The following is a 24511-nucleotide window of genomic DNA, read 5'->3' as shown; positions in this document are numbered from 1 at the left end:
AAAGGAGTTTTGCTATTTGGGGAGAAAAATAAATGATGATGGCCGAAGTAGAGAAGATATAAAATGTAGACTGGCAATGGCAAGGAAAGTGTTTGTAAAGAAGAGAAATTTGTTAAGATCGAGTATAGATTTAAGTGTCAGGAAGTCGTTTCTGAAAGTATTTGTATGGAGTGTAGCCATGTATGGAAGTGAAACATGGACGATAAATAGTTTGGACAAGAAGAGAATAGAAGCTTTCGAAATGTGGTGCTACAGAAGAATGCTGAAGATTAGATGGGTAGATCACATAACTAATAATGAAGTATTGAATAGAATTGAGGAGAGGAGGAGTTTGTGGCGCAACTTGACAAAAAGAAGGGACCGGTTAGTAGGACATGTTCTGAGGCATCAAGGGATCACAAATTTAGCATTGGAGGGCAGCGCAGAGGGTAAAAATCGTAGAGGGAGACTAAGAGATGAATACACTAAGCAGATTCAGAAGGATGTAGGTTGCAGTTAAGTACTGGGAGATGAAAAAGCTTGCACAGAATAGGGTAGCAAGGAGAGCTGCATCAAACCAGTCTCTGCACTGAAGACCACAACAACGATTTGGAAGTCCCGAATCCGAGGAGTTGGACGGCACCCCTCGTGTGCCCTCTGGGCAAAGGTGGTGTTCAACTAGTGTATTTCAGAAGTCAGGAGAGGCTGATCCTTCATGATCACCCGAGTTATTTCTTGCAGTGCGGAAAAGTGAGGAATTCCAAAAGTGCGTTCCTCTGCGAGGGTGAGAATTTCGTGTTGACCTTTCCGGCGTTGCAGACAAATGTTGCATTTACGTGTACGCGTATGTGCTGGGTAGGCAGAAACTTGTACTGCATCATGGCGCAAACAGCCAGCTGGACTATAGCGTTTTAGTGAACGAGACGGACTTGGCGAGGTTTAGTAGAAGCCAATAAGATATATTTGTTTCCTTGGACAGTAGAGAGTGATGCTTTTATGTGACTGTTTCCCTGCTGACTGTGAACTGTATTCCTCTTTTGTAGTTGTGATTACCGTCGGGAGTTGCTAACAGTCAGTTTGAGGCTGTGTATTGCACTTTTAGCGGTGAACATGCTGAAGTCCAGTTTCAGATCTCGGTATCATTCCTGTAAATGGTTAAATACAGGTCTTTTACACTGAGGTGACATAAGTCATGGGATAGCGATATGCACATACACAGATGGCGTTAGCATCGCGTACAAAAGTTACAAAAGGGTAGAGCATTGTCGAACCTGTCATTTGTACTCAGGTGATTCATATGAAAAGGTTTCCGACGTGATTATGACCGCACGGGGGGAGTTAACAGACTTTTAAAGCAGTATGGTAGTTGGAGCTAGATGCATGGGAAATCGTTAGGGAATACAATATTCTGAAATCCAGAGTGTCAAGAGTGTGTCGAGGATACCAAATTTCAGGCAATACCTCTCACAACGGGCAACACACTGGCCGACAGCCTTCAATTAACGACCGAGAGCAGCGACGTTTGCGTGGAGTTGTCAGTGCTAAAAGACATGAAGAAACCGCGTGAAATAAATCAGTGTGGGACGTACGGTGATCATATACGTTATGGCAGTGAGGCGAAATTTGGCGTTAATTGACTATGGCGGCAGACAACCGACACGAGTGTATTTGCTAACAGCACGACATCGCCTGCAGCGCCTCACCTGGGCTCGTCGGTTGGACCCTAGACGACTGAAAAACTGTGACCTGGTCAAATGAGTCCGGATTTCTGTCGGTAAGAGATAATGGTATGGTTCGGGCGTGGCATAGACCCCACGAAGCCATGGATCCAAGTTGTCAAGTTGATGATGGCTCCATAACGGTGTGATGGAATGGACAGGCTCCTCTGATCCATCTGAAGCGATCACTGATTGAAAATGCTTATGTTCGACTACTTGGAGACGATCTGCAACCATTTGTGAACTTCATGATCCCAAACAATTATGGAATTGTTACTGAGGCACAACTGATTTGAAGAACGTTCTGGACAATCCGAGAAATTATCTGGCCATCCAGATCGCCTGGGATGAAACCCATCGATCTTTTATGGGACATAATCGATGGGTCAGTTCGTGCACAACATCTTGCACCAGTAACACTTCAGAAGTTACGGACTGCTGTAGAGACATGCGGCTCAATATTTCTGCAGAGGACTTCAAAGGACTTGTTGAGTCCATGCCACGTCGAGTTGCTGCACCGTGTCGGGCAAAAGGAGGTCCGACACATTATTAGTACGCATCCCACGATTTTTTTAGCCTCAGTGTAAGTATGACTTTGGAGTTGTGAAAAATTTAAATTTGCCTTGCTGGGCAAAGCGAGGCTGTCGAGCCTCGTTTAGAGCAGAGTACTACTCCGGAACCACCAATAAGCGTTTCTAATAAAATTCACTGAGCAGTATATCGCGTGACAGGTGTCGCTCGGCGCACGTCGCCAAGTACGTGGATTCACACCGCGTCCGCTAGTCTGATTCCGCGGGACGCCGTGGAAACTCCGAGGCACGGACGAAAGGAATGTTTCGGTAGCACGAGGAATGTGTGGCCGACATCTAGAAATTTATGTTTGGCTTCCACCGGTGCCACAATATAGTCACGGGACAGGAGTCGCTACGGGGACGTCAGAGAGCTCGGTTATTGACCGCAGTGGAGCGGCAGGTGTCGGGCCATCCCGTCGTTCTTTTGCATCACCTGACGAAAACAGCAGGCGCCCGAGTCTCGGCCGTGTAAGGCGATATTCGGGAACCACCGCCAGCTGACATTGGACGCTATAATGAAAATCATCCCCTGTTGGTTGTAATTCGCCACGCGGCCGGCGGCCGGCGGCCGGCAGCTGTGGCTGGCGGCAGCTGTGTTTCGCGGCCAGCTGCGGCGCGGCACGAGCCGGCGCGTTGCGTGGGCCGCCCCACTCCTCCTCCCCCACCCCCGCACCCTACAGAATTGCGATGCGCCGGTCCCGCAGGTGTGCTGCACCCCAGACAGCCCTTTGCTGCAGCTCGCCGGCCTTCCAGGCCCAGAGTGATGAGTTTCCAGTGTTTAGCGACCTGTCCTCGCTACTCCGAGGCTCTCGCTTTCGAGAGGGAGACGTTCCCCTAGGTATACATTTATGTTCCAGCTCACTCCATATGACCACTCTATTTCACAGCTGCTCTAAATTTCCGGAAATTCTGTGCTCTACAGAGACCTAACTTCTTCTGAAATATGTATTTGCATTTAATCACAAGAGCGTTGATGACGACTTTGCGTGTAAGAAAGCTGGTTTGCGATCAGGATTATTATAATGAAAGACGATTTTTTCCGGGCCTCTCCTCATCCTATTTTCATTTTATCTAATTGGTCTATAAGGCATACACATTGTTTGCCATTTATTTTTCTTTATCCTTAGTGAAGTAATAGACGATAAGAACTCCTTTTTGCACGCCGGAAAACTCTATCTAAAGAACGTTCGTGATAGATGAAATCGACTTCATATTTTTCTCTCAGCGGCTTCTAACAAATTATTTTACTTCTAAGACACAAAGGAATTACAAAGGATTTAAATCAATCGGGAAAACTGAAAATTTGTGCCGGACTGGGTTTTCAACCCGGGTCTCCTTCTTGCGAGGCAGATGCGTCGACTACTGCGTCATCCAGACAGAGTGGTCACTGGTTCAAATGGTTCAAATGGCTCTGGGCACTATGGGACTTAACAGCTGAGGTCATCAGTCCCCTGGAACTTAGAACTACTTAAACCTAACTAACCTAAGGACATCACACACATCCATACCCGAGGCAGGATTCGAACCTGTGACCGTAGCGGTCGTGCGGTTCCAGACTGAAGCGCCTAGAACCACTCGGCTATAACGGCCTGCAGACTTCTTAAAGGTTAGAAATCAAGAAGCAGACTCCCTATGAAACTTCATTAACCCAGACTGAATTTCTGTTGGCCACGAGCGGTTCAAGACAAAGAAGTTTTTGGCAACAGGTTTTTCCAGTTTAAGAGTGTGAACGATACTCATAAAAGACGTCTATTGTAAAAAAAGTACATGCAAAACTATTCTCAAATCAAACTGACACGTAACTTACGTTACTGCGTATCAGCATAAAGAACAATAATAAATTATGATTGTATCACTATCACCTCTGTTCCACGTCAAGCAATATTTCTCTTCTGTCGCATTCAGCGCATTTGTTATTTTCAATATACCCTGTAATTCAAGTGCATTAATCTTTTGGTAATGAAAGAAACAACTACAGTTAGAAAAAAGTGTTGTCCTCATCATAGCATGGTAACTTCATGTTTCCGCGAAATATAACAAAAACGCGAACGCAGACATTTGTTGAGAATGGCCGGCTTGAATGCTGGTGATAAGAAATTTTAATCTTCATTATTGGACAACATGTGCGGAAAGTCGGCTCCGATCGCAAGACTGTGTGTCAGTGTCCTCGGCTGGATACCAAACCTCTACGAACTGTCTCGTGGTGTAATGGAATGCGTTACATGATTAATAATTAAGATGACACCCATTATTAGATGCTAACGCTACTGACGAGTATACATTTTAACTAAAGAATAAACGACATATTACTCTATATGAAACTATATTTAGATTATATTTGATTCTCAGCACTATACTTACTCCTGCTCCGATTAATAGCGCACTTTTTTAGTTTTATCTAAAGAAATGAAAATTAATTTGTCATACTTTCGCAGGAACGTGTTAGGTTTCCTATAACTGAATAATTTCAAAACGTCAGTGATATGGAAATTTTTCACCACGTAAGTATGTTAACGGTTTCAGACTTTCACTTCAAGAGGGGAAACCACAAAAAATCGCTGTTTTGTTTCAAAATTACACAGGGTCTTAGCAGTATTAGTCTCTACAAAACACACGAAGTAATGGAGAATTAGTTTCATAACTAAACTGCGATGACAGGTTGAACTACAGACATGCTCAAGCGAAGGTAGTTTACATTTGCAAAATAAAAGCAGACTAATACCATTGGAAAAGATGACATTCATGAAACATGAAGTACAATAGAAGGAGAAACACTATTTAGGAAAGAATTACGAAATATCATACCAATTAACCGTACAGTCTTAGTTTGTCGGGTGTGTGTAAGATCAATGATACAATTGGTCTATAAAACATACACAATGTTTGCTATTTATTTTACTGTATCCTTAGGAAAGTAATCGACGATAAGAACTCTTTTTTGCACTCCAGGAAACACTGTCCAAATCCTTTACTCAGCTTACTCGTTAAACAAAGGCAAAACAGAAAGAGTGGGATCAACCGAATCCACTACGAAGAAGCAGACTTTAGGTAGCTGATGGAATTCCCATTATAATCTATAAAACGCCTGGGCTGCCTTCAACTTATTTCCAGTGGACCGCTGGAGTAAAGAACTTTCCCCTGGGATGCAAGTCACTCCTTTTTATAAGAAGGAACACACGGCAATTGCAGAGTGATACATGCTTGTATCAATGACACGTAGATGGCACAAATTACTATTCTGACTCATTTTCAGCTCAATGTTAAGCAACTATAACCTAATTCAGAGTTGTCGATGTTATTAGAGCGTCTGCACTTTTTAGAATCATATTTGGACTCGCATTTGGGAGGATGACTGTTCAAACACGCGTCATGCCATCCTGATTTGGGCATTCCGTGATTTCCCTAAGTCGCTCCAGGCAAAATGCCGGGATGGTTTCTTTGAAAGGGCACAGTCGATATCCTTCCCCATCCTTGTGGACCGTCCCTAATGACCTCGATGTCGACGGGACTTAAACCCTATCTTCCTTCCCTTCCTTCGAATAATATCATTTAGGACCGTAAATAGCGATTAAAGTTGGAACGCATTTCCCAGTTTTCCAAAACTTTACGGAATTTGACGTCGTCAGTGAATAGGTTTCTCCTGATGACGGTCAAATATGTCGTCCTCGATGGGAAGTATTGGCCAGAGACGCATAAAACGTTCTTCGAACATCAACGACGGGAAACTAGGAGTAACTTTACAGGTGACAAAGATATACAGATACTGTCGACTTAACGACCATCAGCTTAAAATAAAAGCTACGAACGACCAACTCTTTTGCACAATATTTAGTAGTTGATCTCAAATGTATGCACACCAGAAATATGATGCACCAACAGTCATAAAATGTGGTACTGTTTCTGAGTACTGCCAATGAGGCACGAGCTGAATAGCAATCAGCGAAAGCGTATGTCGTGGAATGGTTATGTAAAGCAGAAGGTAGGCGAAGGCAACCGCAGAAATTGTCTACAGATTATTGGGATAATCATTCCAGGGAGAAAGCAAGAGGTATGCCGGGAAAAGGAAATGTTAACAAAACCTTCCCGACATTCCTGGGAATTCACAATTTTGCGGTATCCCTGATAGCTATTCCAGATAGTCGAAAGGACAACTGTTCCAGTTCCGAGCAAGAAAACATGAAGCCCACACAATAACGTCACGTAATGCACTGCTGTCTCGAGGGAGGAAGACTGAGTCTAAATACTGCTATTCGAGGCAAAAGCTACTGGCAGAATTCCAAGAAAGAGTACGTGTATGCACTGGAGTCTGAGAAAGCATCTTCCCGACTCTACTGCATCCTTCACAAAAGCGCTGGAGTGACAATGTAGGCAAAATTACTCCACAGAAAGAAGCATGGAAGCAATCTATATCCCTAAGATTCAGTCTAAAGGCAAACGTTGCTGAGTGCGAGAATGTATCGTCATACTCCAGATTCATTAAAGCAGCAGTTACAGGTATAGTTCTGAATTGCCTCACAAGAGCTTTACGGAATGTTTAGTAAAGCACTATTATGTAAAGGAAGTATATAGAAGACATACTGTTTGTAAAAGGAAAAGAAAAAAGAACTATAATGGACAGTAGATAAGAGGAATCAGGATGATACGTACAAAACTAACAGCGAGGATGAGAAAGGGGAGAGAATAAGCGCAGCATTGGGCGCAGGAACAGATGGTCAGTGACCCTGCAATGACTCGGGACGGGAGAACTAGATGAATGTCTGAGAGAGAGGTGACTGGAACATATAGAATGTAAAGGAAGAATCAGCACAAAAGAGGGACAAGAAAAAGGCTACCGGTGAGGCACTCACAAGACCTGTAAGATTCTTGGCTGAGGAAAGTGAGCTATGGTCGAGAGTACTTTAATCGAGATTCTCTTCTAGCTAACGTGATGTCCAATAGAGCTTGTGCCCCGTGTTTGATGATCTCAGTGTCGCCTGAACTTTAACAAATGGTTCAAATGGCTCTGAGCACTATGGGACTTAACATCTGAGGTCATCAGTCCCCTAGAACTTAGAACTACTTCAACCTAACTAACCTAAGGACGTCACACACATCCATGCCCGAGGCAGGATTCGAACCTGCGACCGTAGCAGTCGCGCGGTTCCGGACTGAAGCGGAGCTTTAACCTCTACGGATCTAAAGAAAGACATAAATATTTTAGTAAGTAATAATTAGTTTATAAACGACTCACGAACTGTTATTAAAATATGTGCTGAAGTAAACAGTAGTTTACCAGAGTGAATAAAATGGTTGACACGTCAGAGAGGGAGAGGAAGATGGAGGCGGGGTGTTCAATGCATAACAAATTTTCAGCTTTGACCCAGATTCACGGAGGCAGCTTGCAAGCTGACAAGTCAGTTACAAACAGAATGCTAGATATTTTCACGAAATAAAATGGAAATAGTAGGCCCTGCTTTATATTCACCCTCCGGCAGCATTTATTACTTTTGTGGTGCAGATTTCCCCTGTATTTTGTATTTGACCTCTGACAACATGCTTTTCAAAAATTAATTACAAATAACTGAACCAAATACCTCACAGGTTTGTTGGAATAGTGCATTGGAATTAGGTTTTTGTGATGAGGAAGTGGAGTGAAATAATCTACATTTAATAAAACGTTCCTGAATTATTTTACTCGGGATTCCGGTTCTGAAAAAGAGGTGTCCCAGGCTTCCACCGTGGGATGATAGTAAAAGCAGGCGACATGTGTTCGAGTTTTCAAAACACGTGACGTCATACCTCCGAGCGGGTTGGACAGTATAATAGCCTGGAGTATTTTAACTAGTTTGACAGCCGGCCGTGAAAAGTTACATTTTACAACTGGCTAAATATTTCAGAGTGAAATACATATGGCGCTGTGTATTTGTCCGGCAGCTACTGCTTGCAGTGTTGAGATCTGAAAACCCGACTGTTTGTAGTGTCTTAGTTATTTTGTGTGTGTGTGTGTGTGTGTGTGTGTGTGTGTGTGTGTGTGTGTGTGTGTGTGGTTTGTGGGTCTTCAACGATGAGGTTAGCAGTGTCCTGGCTAAAACAGGTAGAAACGAATGTGGCTGAAATATATAAAATATTACATGGAGACGAAAGACACTATAAACTTCACTTACTCGCGCTCACACGTACAATCACACTGTCACGTGTGGCTTAAAATAGTGCAAAGCTTACGAGAAGAACACGGCAGGTGCCATAATCCGATTTCTGAGAAATTTCGCTCATTGGAAGAGCGATCAAAATAAGCGAATACGTGTTCACCTTATCGGCAGGTACTCGAGCGCTTCAGAGAAAACGACAGTCAAACTTTTTCGAGGTACTTTACGTGCGTTTTAGCGAGTAAATAGTTCAACCGATGTTGTGGCACAGTCGCTAGCGTCGCTGCTTTGCACTTTTGTGCCTTGACTTCAAAACCTGATTATTATTATTTTTTCTACCCATGCTCGTAAAAGAATACTACACAAATGTTTTCCAATACAGGTATGTATTGAAATGACGTTGTATTCCTGGTGAATGAATTTAAAAAAGGAAAACAATAGATGAATGAGAAGATTATTTGAAACTGTTTTCGGTGAAGTTCTTGTTGTGTATATTGGTTCATAATCGATTGCAGGCATCAGTTTTCGGTAAAGTGACCCGTTACGTGTAGTTTTAAGCGGCATTATTGCCAGCGCGTGAAATCTTCAGCAATGTTAATGACGTTTCCTTCTCGAGTAGGATTCATACGAAGAAATGCCGCTGTGGCAAACCTGACTTCGCGAGATACTCGTGGTGTGCGGAAATTCTATGTTTCGGATGTTTCTACGATCGGTATAATCCAAGGGTCTGCACCAAATCTTCCGGAAGAATAAATATAACACTAAACCAGAAGACTTAATATTAGAACTAATATAAGAATGAATTATAAGAATATGAGAACTTAAATTATAACCGCTGAAAATACCATACAAACATGTGTTTTATAATAAATGTATAGCACTTATTGCGATATCCAGTTGTAATTTTACAATTAATATAAATAAAAGAATTAATCTGGTTTCGAACGCGATGCACCTGAGTCAGAAACCGGGAGGCTGGCCAGTGCGCCATCATTTTATCTGAGATTATCGCGCACTAAAAGGATCTAAATTACGTTGAAAATTTCAATAGTTACTTTCTCACACACAACCCCCCAGGTATCGGACAGTGAGATCGGTACCAAATGTTGTATATCGATAGAGTATCAACCAAAACACCGATGTAGTTTGTGCTACGTCCTGTCGTACAGGAGAACGTGCGTAAACGGTAAGTATTAAGTACGGCATGACCTACAGAATACAGGAAAAACATATCTTGGGCGGAGTGTCTCTCGTGTGGAGCTCCAGTGATGTTTCCGAGGTGAAGTTACAATCTCTAAGGAACTACTCATACCCCGCCGACATTGACATAGCGATGATATAAGAGGTAGTTACGACGAAAATAGCGGGTATGTACGGATATGAGGCAATCTTGAACGTAGGCAATGAGTGCGGAACGGGGATATTGTTCAAACACGGCATACCACGTGAAGCACAAGCTATGTTTGAATCTGGACGAGGAATAACTGCAAAAATATATTATCCACTTCTTGTTAACGTATATGCTCCCTTCGGATCCCGCGGGAAACGAGCAAGGAGCAACCTGTTCCGGAATCAAATTGTGCCATTAATAACGGATTCACGATTGCACATGTTTCTGGGTGGTGATTTTTAACTACGTATTGCGTCAAGAAGATCAAGTCCCGAATTTCAACTTTTGCGAGGCTCTGTTGTTGTTAACTGATGGACTAGATATAATAGACACTTGGTGCTATCTACGTCCGCACACCAGAGGATACGTCTCCAGTAATTCGGCAAGAAGGCTAGACAGGCTGTATGTAACGAAAGGCTTTATCCATAATGTAATTGACTGTGAAATTTGACCCATTAACTTCTTTGATTACTGCGCATTTCATATAACTACGTAGCACACTAAACAAGAAACATTCCTGGGAAGGGGCGTATGGTAGCTAAACGTGTCGCTTTTGGAGGACGCAGAAACCTTCGGACGCCATACAAATATTCAACACGGATCATGTAGTGGCTGCAGTCTGCAGAACAGCAGATAAAAAAAAAATGCACCGTACGACATGTCAGCATGAAAGCATACTAGCGGAAACGCACCTTGGAGTATCACTTCGTATGACTCAGCGAACTATATGACGACCCCATGGGATTAATAGCAAACAGCTGTAGAATAAAACGCATAAAGTAAGAATCACAGCGTTGGTACGACAATCTCTAGATGGGAAAAAAGTTCGTGCGCGTTCTAGGACTAAACTGGTACAGGAGAATACATCCGTATACCACATGATCCGGAAAGCCAAGAGGGGTAAACGAAAGTTACTCCATACTCTCAACGATGAATAAGGGCACTAATACAATCAACAAGTCGTAACAAAAATTTCGTGATGCAATATTATTCCCATTTTTTCGCCGAGTCGGCAACTGATTCGATGTCAAGTGAGCCACTTTTATCCTACATTCTACCCACGGTCAATCTGACCCACCTTGTAGCCAACGCTACCGATGAAGAAATATGTGTCATAATCAAAGATTAGCCTACAAAGAAATCAGGTGGTTTAGATGGCCTACCCACAGAATTTTATGCTTGCTTTTGGAACGTCATAGGACCGGAGTTCACCGAAATATGCATTGAATTATTGGGAGACGTGCAGATGCCACCTCAGTTTTTGGAAGGACTGATTGTCCTGATACCAAAAAAGCACGGAGTTCTACGTTGAAGGATTTTCGACCATAAACTCTACTCAAATCCGACTACAAAATCTTCGCCCGACTCATAAATAGTAGAATGAAGTCTGTACTGCCGAAGGTAATTGGCCCTTATCAAATGAGTACTGTTCCAGGGAGATATGTGTCAAATACATTATGTGTATGTAGGGATATTATAAATTTATCGTGGCTGTGTAAAGGCAACGTTGGTCTCACGTTTTTAGATTTTGATAAGGCATTTGACCGCATCAACCACCACTTTCTACTAACCGTAATGCAACGGATGGGGTTCAGTGCTCATTTTATTCATATGATACGCCAATGTATAGTCGAAACTTCCTCTGGAGTCAAAATTAATGGCCAGCTAAGTTCACCAGTCCATATTAAGCAGTCTGTGAGACAAGGCTGCCCGTTTTCTATGACACTGTAACACACAATGGCTGTAGAACTATTACTGTTAAACCTACACCAAAGGTTACAAGGTCTAAAGACGTTGAGTACAAAACCTGTGTGTCACGCTTATGCTGACGATATCAGCGTAATAGTTACCACGAAAGCCGAAATTGAAATTGTTCAACAAATAATCCATGCCTACGTCGCTTCTTCTGGATCCAAGCTCAATGAACATAAATCGAAGATTTTATCTGTCGGACCCAGTAAGGAGAATATTCAAATTACATGGCTACAAAGGACAGAGGAGACGAACCACTTATGTATGATTTTAATGTCCAATCCACGAGAGATGACAGTGAACAACTGGGACCATAAACTCAATACATTCAGCGCTACTCTCTATGAACTTAAAATTAGAACGTTAAATAGGGCACAGAGAGCTCTATTGATTAACAGCTACGCCCTAAGCAAAATGTATCACATAGCAGCAGTGTTACCAGTACCCAAGGATACAGCACACAAGATTTTAGCTGCAGCGTATTGGCTCATCTGGGGCGGAAATAGCTTTAAAGTACTAACCCGCCCCGGTGATGGTTTTGGCGTGAGACATCCAGAAACAATGTACTGCAGTATATATGGACCGTATCCGCAAAATACTGCAGATACCCCATCCGACAATCACACAAACGTTATTCAGTAGGTTAGCCCCAACGAGCAGAAAAGCTCCAGTCGATATTGGTCGCATCAGCGGTCAACTCGACTACGTCCGGACTTACTATCTGGAAATGAGCAATATTCGAGATAATACACAGCAGCTTAACACCAGAAGGACGTATTGTCACCTCGCGAGACAACATAAGCCAAACCCCGTGGAAGCGAAATATCCAGCGGTCAACTGGAAAAACATCTAGAAAAATATTAATAATTCCATCCTCCACTCCAAAATAGCGTCCACATGGTATGACATTGTAAATGAGAAGGTCCCCACAGGTGAAAAACTGCACAAGATTAAATTGAACCAAAGTCCTTACTGCAATCATTGTCTTACTGTAGACACGTTGTGCAAACATGCTAATCTACCGAGACCAATTCCATATATGGAACTGGGTTAGAAAAAAGCTCGCCACAATTACTAGGACTACTGAATCTGCTACAAAACTTAAAGAAGTACTTCAACCAGACTGGCATTTCTTTCCTGAAACAAAGAACAATAGCTACACTTGGATTATCGGCCAGTTCTCATGTTTTGCAATTATGACTAAATATGCGAGTATAGATGAGTATATACAGTAAATAATGGAAGAGCACCATAATCGTCCAAAGAGTCCGATATCCAAAGGTTTGTTTCAAAATTCCTTACTTCACACTTTACCATAAAGACGTGGTAAATTTTAGTTTGCGCACAACAGTTAAGAGAGTCGCTACGAAGTTTGCGTTATTTTAATTAAGTTGATATAAAAATTTCTGTTGTTGCTAAGCTAACTCAAGGTGCCCCAGGAAAACTAATTTTGCCAGAAGCCACAATATGGGAAAAAAAATTGGAACAACTTTTCCAATAAGTGTTTGATTTATTCTGTTTTACGGATATTTGACTGTTTGTTACGAAAAGAAGATTTATTTAGTTTCAATTTAAGATAGAAGAATTTAACTTAAAAAAATATGGTTAGCGTGCAAGCTACGTAATCAGTGGATCGCTTGATCGAGTTCCGCTCATACTTTTCTTTAACTTTTCTTTTTTTTCAACACTAGCAAAAAAATAGTGGACTGCTAATCCAATGTGCTCTGCACGCGTGTTTCGAAACCTATCCTTGTCGAAAAAAAAAAAAGAAGTAGTAAAGTCAGTAGAGCTTTAGTTCATCGTACCAAGGGTACTGGTTTCGAGCACTGGTCATGCCAATTTTTGAACTGTAGTATATGTGAAATTGTTGTATGAGATAACATACTCCTGACATGTAAAAGGACCGTTCGGAGTTTATAGATGTACGATGGTGCTGCTATCTAGCAGTCAATTACTATTCATTTCATTGTCGTTATTGTTATTATTTATTGTTTACTGTTTATTACCTCATGCTGAAAGTATGTAATTTTGAGGAAAAAGTTTTCTCCTGCCTACTAAACCTTCCTTTTGTATGTTTAATTATATAAGGGAAAAAAAACATAATTCATTTGTATTTCACATGAGTGTTCACAGATTCACTTAAAGAGTGTATTCTGAATATAAATATTACTTCAGAGAAATTTGCTGTATGTGCGTACTGTGATTGGAAATGTGTTTTGTTGGAACTGAAGAAGTGTATGTGTGAAGACTACTTGACAAATGCTTTTTCGTTTATAGTTAGAAATTGTAGGCATACTCCACGAATGTTTCCAGAAATTGTAGGCATACTCCACGAATGTTTCCAGTTCTTAACGTCATGCAATATGTGTTTAAAGTTAACAGATTGTAGCTGAGATTTTAGTCAGTAAGTTATCACAGTGTGGTATCAACGTTCGATACCACACTTGTTAGGGATCGCAGATATCGACCGCGTTCCGCAATAGATATCACTGGACCCGCGAGTCGCGACTAGCGCCACTCCGCGGCTTGTGACAAGTATATAGCGAGCTCTCGTCCACTCTTGCTCCGGACGTCAACTAGGAATGTAGCATAGCCTTTGGCTGATGGGAAGCAACCTCTAACAAGGCGCTTAGTCAAGTACGGCATAAGTAATGCCTCTCTAGATATCTGTTTGTAATTATATGTATGCAACATATGAAGAAGCCTGTAACACAAGTTAAGTACAATATATATAATTTTTTTCCAACTACTACTAATTATTTCAGTCGTTGCAGATACGGACTATGCAGCCAGCTCCTTACTGACTTCACTGCCAAACCTGCAATATATGTTTCTATGTAGCATTGGCCACCTGTTATCATAATAACAGACGACGAGAATCATAACACACACTAGCAGTGTGAAGTGAGTGTGTGGGATTTAGATGTCGTGTTTGTGAAGCTCGACTTAGCGAATGTTAACTGAAAAACGTTCGTGTGCTGAGTGTCTAATAATGTGCTGAATGTCTTAATGATTGAAATAAATGCTTTAAAACATAAAAGATAGTGGTACAAAAAGTACTCTCACTGGCTTGCTGAGTATGATGTAGATGTATTAATATTAATACTTCCGCACGTGTGATGCAATTGTTTCTTTATTCTTCTGTTCCGATTCTTTGCGTTTATTCTGTGAAACTAAAAATGTACCCTATTAGTATGCTACTTTCAAAATATCGAAGCGAAAGTGGATTGCCAATAGAAAGTTGCTATAAACTCCGAACAATCCTTTTACATGTCAGGAGCATGTTGTGCCTTATAATACTTTCACAAGTACTACAGCACAAAAGCTAGCAGTACCAATGATCAAACCTGGTACCCTTCGTAAGACGAATTAACGCTCTACCGACTTCTCCACGTGAACCCCACACAGCAGATGCTCACAACTGAGCTTTACTTGTGCTCCGTAGGTCATGTGGTACTTTTTACTTATTTTTTATGGACGTTCTCCTACACGGCAGCATAAAGCGCAAACTATATCTGCATTTGGTACCGATCTGAGTGTCTGCCATCTGAAGATTTGGGTGTCAGAAACGGTCGAGTACCTACGGATAAGCCGACACATGTGTTCTCTTATTTTAACTCGTCTTCCACTGAGCGAAGTTCTGGGAGATTGGGTTATGGCACTCCCCTTCTTCTCTCGTTAGCTCTACATCTAAAACTACATAGATACTCTGCAAATCACACTTAAATGCCTGTCAGAGGGTTCATCAAACCACCTTCACAATAATTCTCTACTGTTCCATTCTCGAACAGCGCGCAGAAAAAACGAACATCTATATCTTTCCGTGCGAGCTCTGGGTTCCCTTATTTTATTATGATAATTGTTTCTCCCTATGTACGTCGGAGTCAACAAATTATTTTCACATTCGGAGGAGAAAGTTGGTGACTGAAATTTCGTGACACGATTCCGCCGCAACGGGAAACGCCTTTGTTTTAATGATGTCCATCCCAAATCCGTGAGACTCTCTCCCCTATTTCGTGATAATACAAAACGTGCTGCTCTTCGTTGAACTTTCTCGATGTACTCCGTTAATCCTATCTGGTAAGGATCCCAGACCGCACAGGAGTACTCCAAAAGAGGTGGACAAGCGTAGTGTAGGCGGTCTCCTTAGTAGATCTGTTATATTTTCTAAGTGTTCTGCCAATAAAACGCAGTCTTTGGTTTGTCTTCCCCACAACATCTCCTACGTGTTCTTTCCAATTTAAACTATTCGTAATTGTAAATCGTAGGTATTTAGTCGAATTTACGACCTTTAGATTAGACTGACTTGTCGTGTACCGAAGTTTAACGGAGTCCTTTTAGCACTCATGTGGATTACCTCACACTTCTCGTTATTTAGGGTAAATTGCCAATTTCCGCACCATTCAGATATCATTTCTAAATCGGTTTGCAATTTGTTTTGATCTTCTGATGATTTTACTACACGATAAAGGCAGCATCGTCTGCAAACAACCTAAGAAGGCTGCTCAGATTGTTTCCTAAATCGTTTATATAGATAAGGAACAGCAGACGGCCTGTAACGCTACCTCGGGAAACACCAGAAATCACTTCTGTTTCGCTCGATGACTTTCCGTCATTTACGAACTATGACCTTTCTGACAGGAAATCACGAATCTAGTCACATAACTGGGACGATATTCCATTAGCACTGAATTTCACTACAAGCCGCTTGTGTGATACAGTGTGAAAAGTCTTTTGGAAATCTAGGAATATGGAATCAATTTGATATCCCTCGTCAATAGCACTCAACACTTCATGTGAGTAAAGAGGTAGTTGCGTTTCACATGAACGATGTTTTCTAAATCTGTGTTGACTGTGTGTCAATAGACCTTTCTCTTCGAGATAATTCGTAATGTTCGAATACAATATCTGTTACAAAATCCTGCTGCATATCGACGTTAATCATACGGGTCTGTAATTCAGTGGTTTACTCCTACTACCTTTCTTGAATATTAGTGTGACCTATGCAACTTTCCAGTCTTTGGGTACGGATCTTTCATCGAGCGAGCGGTTGTACATTTTTTAATATTTCAAATACGAAACGAGTCCAGTAGTAAGTAGGCAGCTGATTTTCGCATCATTACCACTGGAAATGTATATCTCCATTTTAGAACGAAATACTGTGGAAAATAGGTTGTTTGGGCAGCGGTTTTTCCGCCCGATCTTGAAAAAAAAGTACTTTTTTGGTTAAGTTGTGAAGGAAATGAAAGTTGTAACTGCGTGAGGTGACTTACGTAGGACGCGCGGGAAGGGCTTTGCCCTATGCACGAGGCTCTTGAAGGCGGCGGGCAGGAACTCGACGGCGAGGAAAAGCGCCGCCAGCAGAAACGCCAGCCGCTCCAGCGCCTCCGAGCCCGCGCTCACCACAGCAGACAGCGCCCCCAGCATCCTCCTCTGCAACACATCAGCCCTGTCATAAGCTCACCAATTTTCTGCTTACCTCAATGAAAATATTTGTTAAAGGAAGTCTTCTAAGCACGATGAGCTGCACATGAAACCCATATTAGCCAATAAACAGACACCGAGATCACAAAGGTCATGGCATAGCGACGTGCACACAGACAGATGGCTTTAGTATCGCGTATATAAGGTATAAAAGGGTAGTATATTGGCTGAGCTTGCATTTGTACTCAGGTGACTCATGTGAAAAGGTTTCTGACGTGATTATGGCCGCACAACGGGAATTAACTGACTTTGAACGCGGCACGGCAGGTGGAGCTAGAAGCATGGAACATTCCATTTCGGAAACCATTAGCGAATTTAGTATTCCGAGATCCACAGCGTCAAGGACGTGTCGAGAAGACCAGATTTCAGGCATTACCACGGACAACGTAGTGGCCGAAGCCTTCACTTAACAACCGAGAGCAGCGGTGTTTGGTAGAGTTGTCAGTGCAAAGAGACAAGCACCTCTACGTGAGAAAACAGCGGAACGTACGACGAACAAATCCGTCAGGATACAGTAGCGAAATTGGGCCATAATGGGCTATGACAGCAGACGACCGACGCGAGTGCCTTTGCTAACAGCACAACATCGCCTGCAGCGCATTTCTTGGGCTCGTGACCGTGTCGGTTGTGCCACAGACGACTGGAAAACCGTGGCCTGGTCATCTGAGTCTAGATTTCAGATGGTAAGAGCTGATGTTAGGTTTCGAGTGTAGCACTGCCCCCACGGACCCAAGTTGTAAACAAGCACTGCACAAGCTGATGGTGTCTCCGTAATGGTGTGGGCTGTGTTTACATAGAATTGACAGGGTCCTTTGGTCCAACTGAACCATTCATCGACTGTAAATGATTATGTTCGGCTACGTGCATACCAACTGCAGTCATTAATGGACTTCATGTTCCCAAACAATGATGGAATTTTTATGGATGGTGTTTTGGCGTAACGACATGCGCCGGTACGACGATCGAGAACGGAAGACCAGAGAGGGCTATGAGACGACGTCAGCCAATAGTACACTGACGAACCCCTCTCTAGGACGACACCAAGACATTGCTTGCAATGAAATTGTATATACCGAGGGACATTGATTATTTGCATGTCCCCATCTGCTTGCGGCACACATTTGTGAATACACAAAGTTAAGTATTGTCAATTTAACTTACTATAATAAACTCCATTAATACGATATGCTTGAATGGTTGTTTAGCGATCCGAGGAAACAGCTACCTAGGCACCCTGTCGTAGACGAGTGGGCAGAACACAACAGATGACAATGCGCCATTTCGCCGAGGCACAACTGTTCGCGATCGGTTTGAAGAATATTCTGGACAATTCGAGCGAATGATTTGGCCACCTCGGTTGCACGAAGTGGGACATAATCGAGAGGTTAGTTTGTGCACAAAATCCTTCACCAACAACCCTTTCGCAGTTATGGTCGGCTATGGAGGGACAATGGCTAAATCTTTTTTAGGGTGTTGCCAGCGACTTGTTGACTCCATGCCACGTCAAGTTGCTGTACTGTGCCGGGCAAAAGGAGGTCCGACTCGATATTAGGAGATGCGTCATATGACTTTTGGCACCCCAGTGCAATGAATGTGAATTTTATAGTTTACATCACATAAAAAGGATCAAGCTGTTAACGTTTAGAATTCCGTCGGCTGTTCGCAGTCGTTCCTGTTGCCTATACGGAGGTGTTCGCAGTCGTTTTTGTTGTCTATACGGTGGTTCGACGACAGAAGTCTATAGCGAAATGTAGGAGGAGGGAGAACCGGTGCAGGGACTTGCGGTTGAGCCTGAGCATAAATAAATTTAAGGTACTGTACCTAAGTAGAGGAAGAGATGCAGTATTGCTCGATTACATAGTTGGCGACCAACCACTGGAAACAGTAATAACAAAACTATTGTCGACATAATCGACATGAGAGAATTCAGCAACTGTATACGGGTAGATATTTAAGATAATAGTACTCTGATATGTTTTGGTGAGTAGACAAGACGGGTTGCTGATACAATTACTTAGATCTGAAGATGATCCACTGCGATCCAAACATGTAGTCGAATTAAAAAAGTGTGCAGCTGAGACGGAACAATAATGAGATTATCTTAAATATCCAGCAATAACAAAATTCGAAAGAGTAACACTGTGAAGCGACAGTGTGTCCGGAGAGTCTCGCTATCAGTCCAGAAAATTATTACTTAGAAAACATTAGAGATAGAGTATCGTGGTTTGTTGTAAAGCATTTAACAACTCTCAAAGTTGTATCGTTTGTCCTTTTGCAGATTTGACTCGAAGAGCATCGAAACGGCGATAGACCAGGAGAAGGTCCAATGTGGCATCTGATATGTAGAATTCAAAATTCAAATCTGTGCTACGGTATTATCGAAGCCAGTATGGGAGGGCAGCACTACTTCAAAAATCTTAAAGAGTTCGATAGTGTCAAACACCTTCCCCGAAGTGGACACTCCCTAGTGTCTTGAGTACGTGTTGACAGAGTGCAAGCTGTATTTCAAAGCATCCCCCCCCCCCCCTCCACACAACACACACAGAATTTAATTGGTCGTGAATCAAGCGAATTGCAGCTAGCAAGATCAACTGGCAAGCACTGCAGCGAAACGATCGTCCTCTGCACTATGCAATCACGTGTTCCATACTGGCCTCCATAGATTCTTACAATGGCTAAATTAAGAAGTGTCTCGTATCAGATGAAGCAACATTCCACATTTCTGGACATGTGGATCGCCACAGCCCGTAACTCGTGCTCGTGCGGTTCCATTCTCGCTTCCCGCGTCCGGGTTCCCGGGTTCGATTCCCGGCGGGGTCAGGGATTTTCTCTGCCTCGTGATGGCTGGATGTTGTGTGATGTCCTTAGGTTAGTTAGGTTTAAGTAGTTCTAAGTTCCAGGGGACTGATGACCATAGATATTAAGTGCCATAGTGCTCAGAGCCATTTGAACCATTTTTTGGATCGCCACATTAGGATTTGGGGCTTGTAAAACCCACACAACACGCGGGAAGCTTAATATTTGGTGTTATAGTGATAGATTTGTTTTTCCTCGCAGACAAGACCGTAACGTGAAATGTTTACCTGGGCACGCTCGAACAGTTCCTGCTACCATAGGTCAAAGAGCTGCAACCGACCATCATCTTCCAGCACGATGATGCACGCCTACATTGGAGTTTGAACGTGCGGGATGTGTTGAATGACACAATTCTTCGGAGGTGGTTTGGTAGGATAGTCCCATCGGATGACCCTTTCGCTCTTCATATGGTACGTCATTAGGCTTCTTTTGTGAGGTTACGTCGAGGCTCGCGTATGCACAACACCACACCGCTACCCTTTGTGCACAAATCAATAAAGCAATCAGAACTGTTGATGCAGCGATATTGGCCCATACATTTGCAGCACTGGAATATCGCCTTGAGCGACGGGTGGGGTACACAATGAAATCCTGGCAAAATAGAAAAAGCTTTAAGAGCTGCTTTACAAGAAACAGCGATGCTCTATCTCTAATAGTTTTCAATATTTTTTGAAATGGAAATAGGACTTTATGCTCACTCTCTAGAATGGCGACATGAAACTAACTGTAGGAAAAGCAGATGCCAGACTGGGTGAAATTTAAAGAAAAGAAAGTCATTCATGAAATAAGTGGCATAAAAAATCAAGAGTCAGTGTGAACTCTTACCAGTTTGGATTTACAGAAGAGACACAACGAAGAGCGCTGGGTTTTCTTAAGAGCCACAGTATTACACTTCAGTGGAAGACTCTAGAAGAGAGACGCTGTGCAACCCGGAGGGAGATACTGTTGAAATTCTGAGAATGTACGTTCCAAGAAAAGTTGGAAGGCATATTACTTTCTCCCACATTCCACCGACGAAATGGATGCGATGAGAAAATCAGAGCTCAGACAGAGTCTTACCGAGAGTGATCCCTCCCGCATACCATTCACGAATGAAATAGGAAAGGAGGTGGGATGGGTGGGGGTGAGGAAGTGATCGTGTTTCTTGAAGTACCCTCCGCCTGTACAGATGTACAGGGGATATACAAAAATATAGAAACAACAAAAAGCCAACACCTTAACGTGCCTAATACCGTGTAGAAAACACGTTGGCGTTGGAAACAGCTTCCAGTCGTCTCGGAATGGATAAAAACAGTTTCTGGATGGATGTAAACGGAACCTTTCTTCCTCGAAAATAGTGGCAAGCTCAGATACCGATGATGGGGGCTGGATAACGATCACACACCCTTCACCCCAAAGCGGACCAAAAAGGCTCAATAATATTGACATCTAGCGAGTGTGGTGGCCAGGGGAGGCACAGTAATTCACCCTTGGGCTCACAAAACCAGTCCTAAACGACGCGAGCTGTATAAACAGGGGCTGTGTCGTCTTGTCACCTCTGTATAAAAGAAATCTTGTACCGTGGGATGGGCCTGATCACCCAAAAAGGTCGCGTAATGCTTGGATGTAATGCGACCTTGCAGAATAACCATGGGGCCCGTGGTATACCTGCCCAAATCATAACCGAACTCCCGCCATGTTTCTCTGTTGGGAAGTAAACTCGGCCAGAAGTTGAAACAGTGTGAAATAAGACTCATCCGACCAAATGACTTTCATCGATCGCTCTACAGTCCAGATTTTATGGCTGTGGCATCAAGTTCCCCTGTTATGGGCATTTACATCACTGGTGAGTCGTTTCAGCATTACAACACGCCCTGCAATTCCCTGATTATGGAACTCCCTCCGCATTGTTTTTGTGCTGACAGTATTCGCGAGTGCGACATTCAGACCTGTCGTGATCTTTGCAACTGCCACCCTGTTATTTTTCGTCAGAATCCTATTCAGTGACCGTCTGTCACGATCACACAATTTTGTCCCAGTTGTGACTTATGTTGGTCGATATGGGGGGGGGGACACCAAACAGCGACGTCATCGGTCCCATGTGACTTAGCGGACGATGTTTTCCACTTTCCCTGCCTGCGGCATAAATCATCAGTACGGTGCCTCTTGAAACACCAAACACTTCGGCTTCCGTGGTTACGGAAGCAGCCACCATTCAGCACCATCAGAGTGCGCTCCGACATAAACGCACTTTCAACTACATAGACACAGTTTACAAAATGCATAACACTGTGCTGTGTGTGGTAATGTTATTTATTCTGCTACCGGTTTCGGTCTTAAGGGGGGTAGGACGTCAAACGGGCCGACTTGGAGCAGGAGAGGCACCACAGGACATTTTAATTTCCACTGTCTATACTTTTACAATTAAATTCATAAAACTTTGTCAGCATGACCAGGAAGGATTCAGGATTCACACTCGTAACAGCGGAAGTTCAAAAACATACCAAAATAAATTTTTTACGTGTGAAATTTCATCATTTTTTCACTTACTATTGGCTGCATTTGTTGCTATAGGTACACTTTTCTTCATAAGTAAGAGAGACTGTTTGATGAATTTTGCACAACATACAAACCATACTTACAGGTGTCTGAAACTCTAGAATCTATTTAATTTATGAAAAAATTAATGAGCTCTTACGTTTTAAGCTTTATGTTTAGATAAAAATAAAATTTTGTAGTTAATTATCTCAATTTTTACCACAGTTCTTAATAAATTTGGAAAATTCTAGAGTTTCATACACCTGTAAGTATGGTTTGTATGCTGTGCAAAATTCATCACAGAATCTCTCTTACTTGTGAAGAAAAATATATCTATATCAACAAATGCAGCCAATAGTAAGTGAAAAAAACGATGAAATTTCACATGTAAAAGAAAATCATTTTGTTATGTTTTCGAACTTCCATTGCTATGAGCGTGAATCCTGAACCCTTCCTGGTCATGCTGACAAAGTTGTATGAATTTATTTGTAAAAGTATAGGCACTGGAAATTAAAATCTCCTGTGATGCCTCTCCTGATCCAAGTCGGCCCGTTTGACGTCCTACCCCCCTTAAACCATCATCAAGGGCAGAAAAATTTTCGCAGATGCATACATGTTTTGACATACTTTGCCACTGACAACCATAACTGCCAATAAAAATGAAAAATTGTAGCGAGATTACAATACGATGGCTCATTCACCATCATATTGTAATCTTGCTACAATTTTTCACAGAGAGCGCATTGCTATGCATTTTGTAAAATTCGTACATACTGTTCACCAGTGCCTAAGCAAGATATTCAGTTTACACAGACAAAGACACTGTTGCGACCACAACTGACCCTTGCAACGTATGGAGGACGTTGCACATGTGCAGCAGCACCACCTGCAGGCTTCGTTAGCATCTGCATTTCTCGCGGTGTTCGCATATTTTTGTCCAACTCCTGGAGATGTAGTACACACGACGGGATTGTTGTAGATCCTTGAAATTTGTGTAATTTACGAATACGAATTACTAAGCTTCTGTGAAGATGTTAAACCTAAGTAACGGACGGAAACAAACGTGAAAATATTTCAAATTATCTGCGTTCAGTTTCAAATTAGCACTGTCGTGTAAACAATTCACGAATCCTTGTGTGGCAATACCTGCGACGAGGTGGTTTCGTGTTAACGAGCAGCTTGCGTCAGTACAGAACGGCTCGGACCAGCTGCAGAATCGTGTTGTGGTAACCGACCAGCTGAGTGGGGGTGGACGCTCAGCTGCCGTGTATTTTGCCAGCAGCGACGCAACGGCATGTGCAACCAGCCACCTGGAGAGAGGGTTGGCGCGCAAACAGTTGGCGGCGTTACCCAACCCGGAGTCCCCTGCGTGCAAAGCCGGCCGCAGATGCCTACCGACGGTCACCGGCTCCGGCGCGTTGCACTCTCAAAGGCGATCCGGAACGGGAACAATAAAAGGCGAGAACACACGCCTCACTCCTTCTGTCTACAAGTGAGGCTTCATTTCTAGCAGATGGAGAGCTGGCGTTCTAAAGTCGTCTCGACGTCAAGTTCGTAAAAAACGGAACACAGACTCAGTTGAGCGAGGGCAGACAGCGCTTTGACGTATTTTTACGATACATACTAGGACGAGAGAATCCGGGTTTACACTCAATGCAGAAGCCCAGTGTTTTAAAGCAGTTTATCATCTCGATTGGTAGTTCGACAGGTCGTCTGGAAGAGGCTATTTGTTACAACAAATCAATTTTTTTGTCTATGTGCACGAGTTTAAAGACACATTATCTGTTAGTAATTTTAATTCAGGAACGTGAAGTTTGTGGTTGTTAGTCTGTATAGTTAAGAGCTGATACCGCAATAAATGTTACACGAATTCAGCACTCAAGCCAAAAGTTGTGGCCGGCCTGAGTTGTCGAGCGGTTCTAGGCGCTACAGTCTGGAACTGCGCGACCGCCATGGTCGCAGGTTCGAATCCTGTCTCGGGCATGGATGTGTGTGATGTCCTTAGGTTAGTTAGGTTTAAGTAGTTCTAAGTTCTAGGGGACTGATGACCTCAGCAGTTAAGTCCCATAGTGCTCAGAGCCATTTGAACCAAAAGTTGTGCCAAGGAATCGAATAACA

The 24511-nt window shown here is 42.8% G+C and overlaps 1 protein-coding gene across 2 annotated transcripts in view; it reads right to left on the bottom strand.

Moving 5' to 3' along the window:
* The window catches only part of LOC126471449 (ecdysone 20-monooxygenase), a 173935-nt gene that overhangs the window by 101348 nt on the left and 48076 nt on the right, over positions 1–24511 (bottom strand). For both annotated transcript variants that reach the window (XM_050099635.1, XM_050099637.1), the window contains exon 2: positions 16810–16969. In XM_050099635.1, coding sequence (XP_049955592.1) covers positions 16810–16963 — 154 coding nt within the window. In that variant the 5' untranslated portion in view covers positions 16964–16969. The remainder of the gene's footprint in view (positions 1–16809; positions 16970–24511) is intronic.

Source organism: Schistocerca serialis, chromosome 3, assembly GCF_023864345.2.
Source record: "Schistocerca serialis cubense isolate TAMUIC-IGC-003099 chromosome 3, iqSchSeri2.2, whole genome shotgun sequence".
NCBI classification, from domain to species: domain Eukaryota; kingdom Metazoa; phylum Arthropoda; class Insecta; order Orthoptera; family Acrididae; genus Schistocerca; species Schistocerca serialis.
This window is presented reverse-complemented; position numbering and strand designations above follow the sequence as displayed.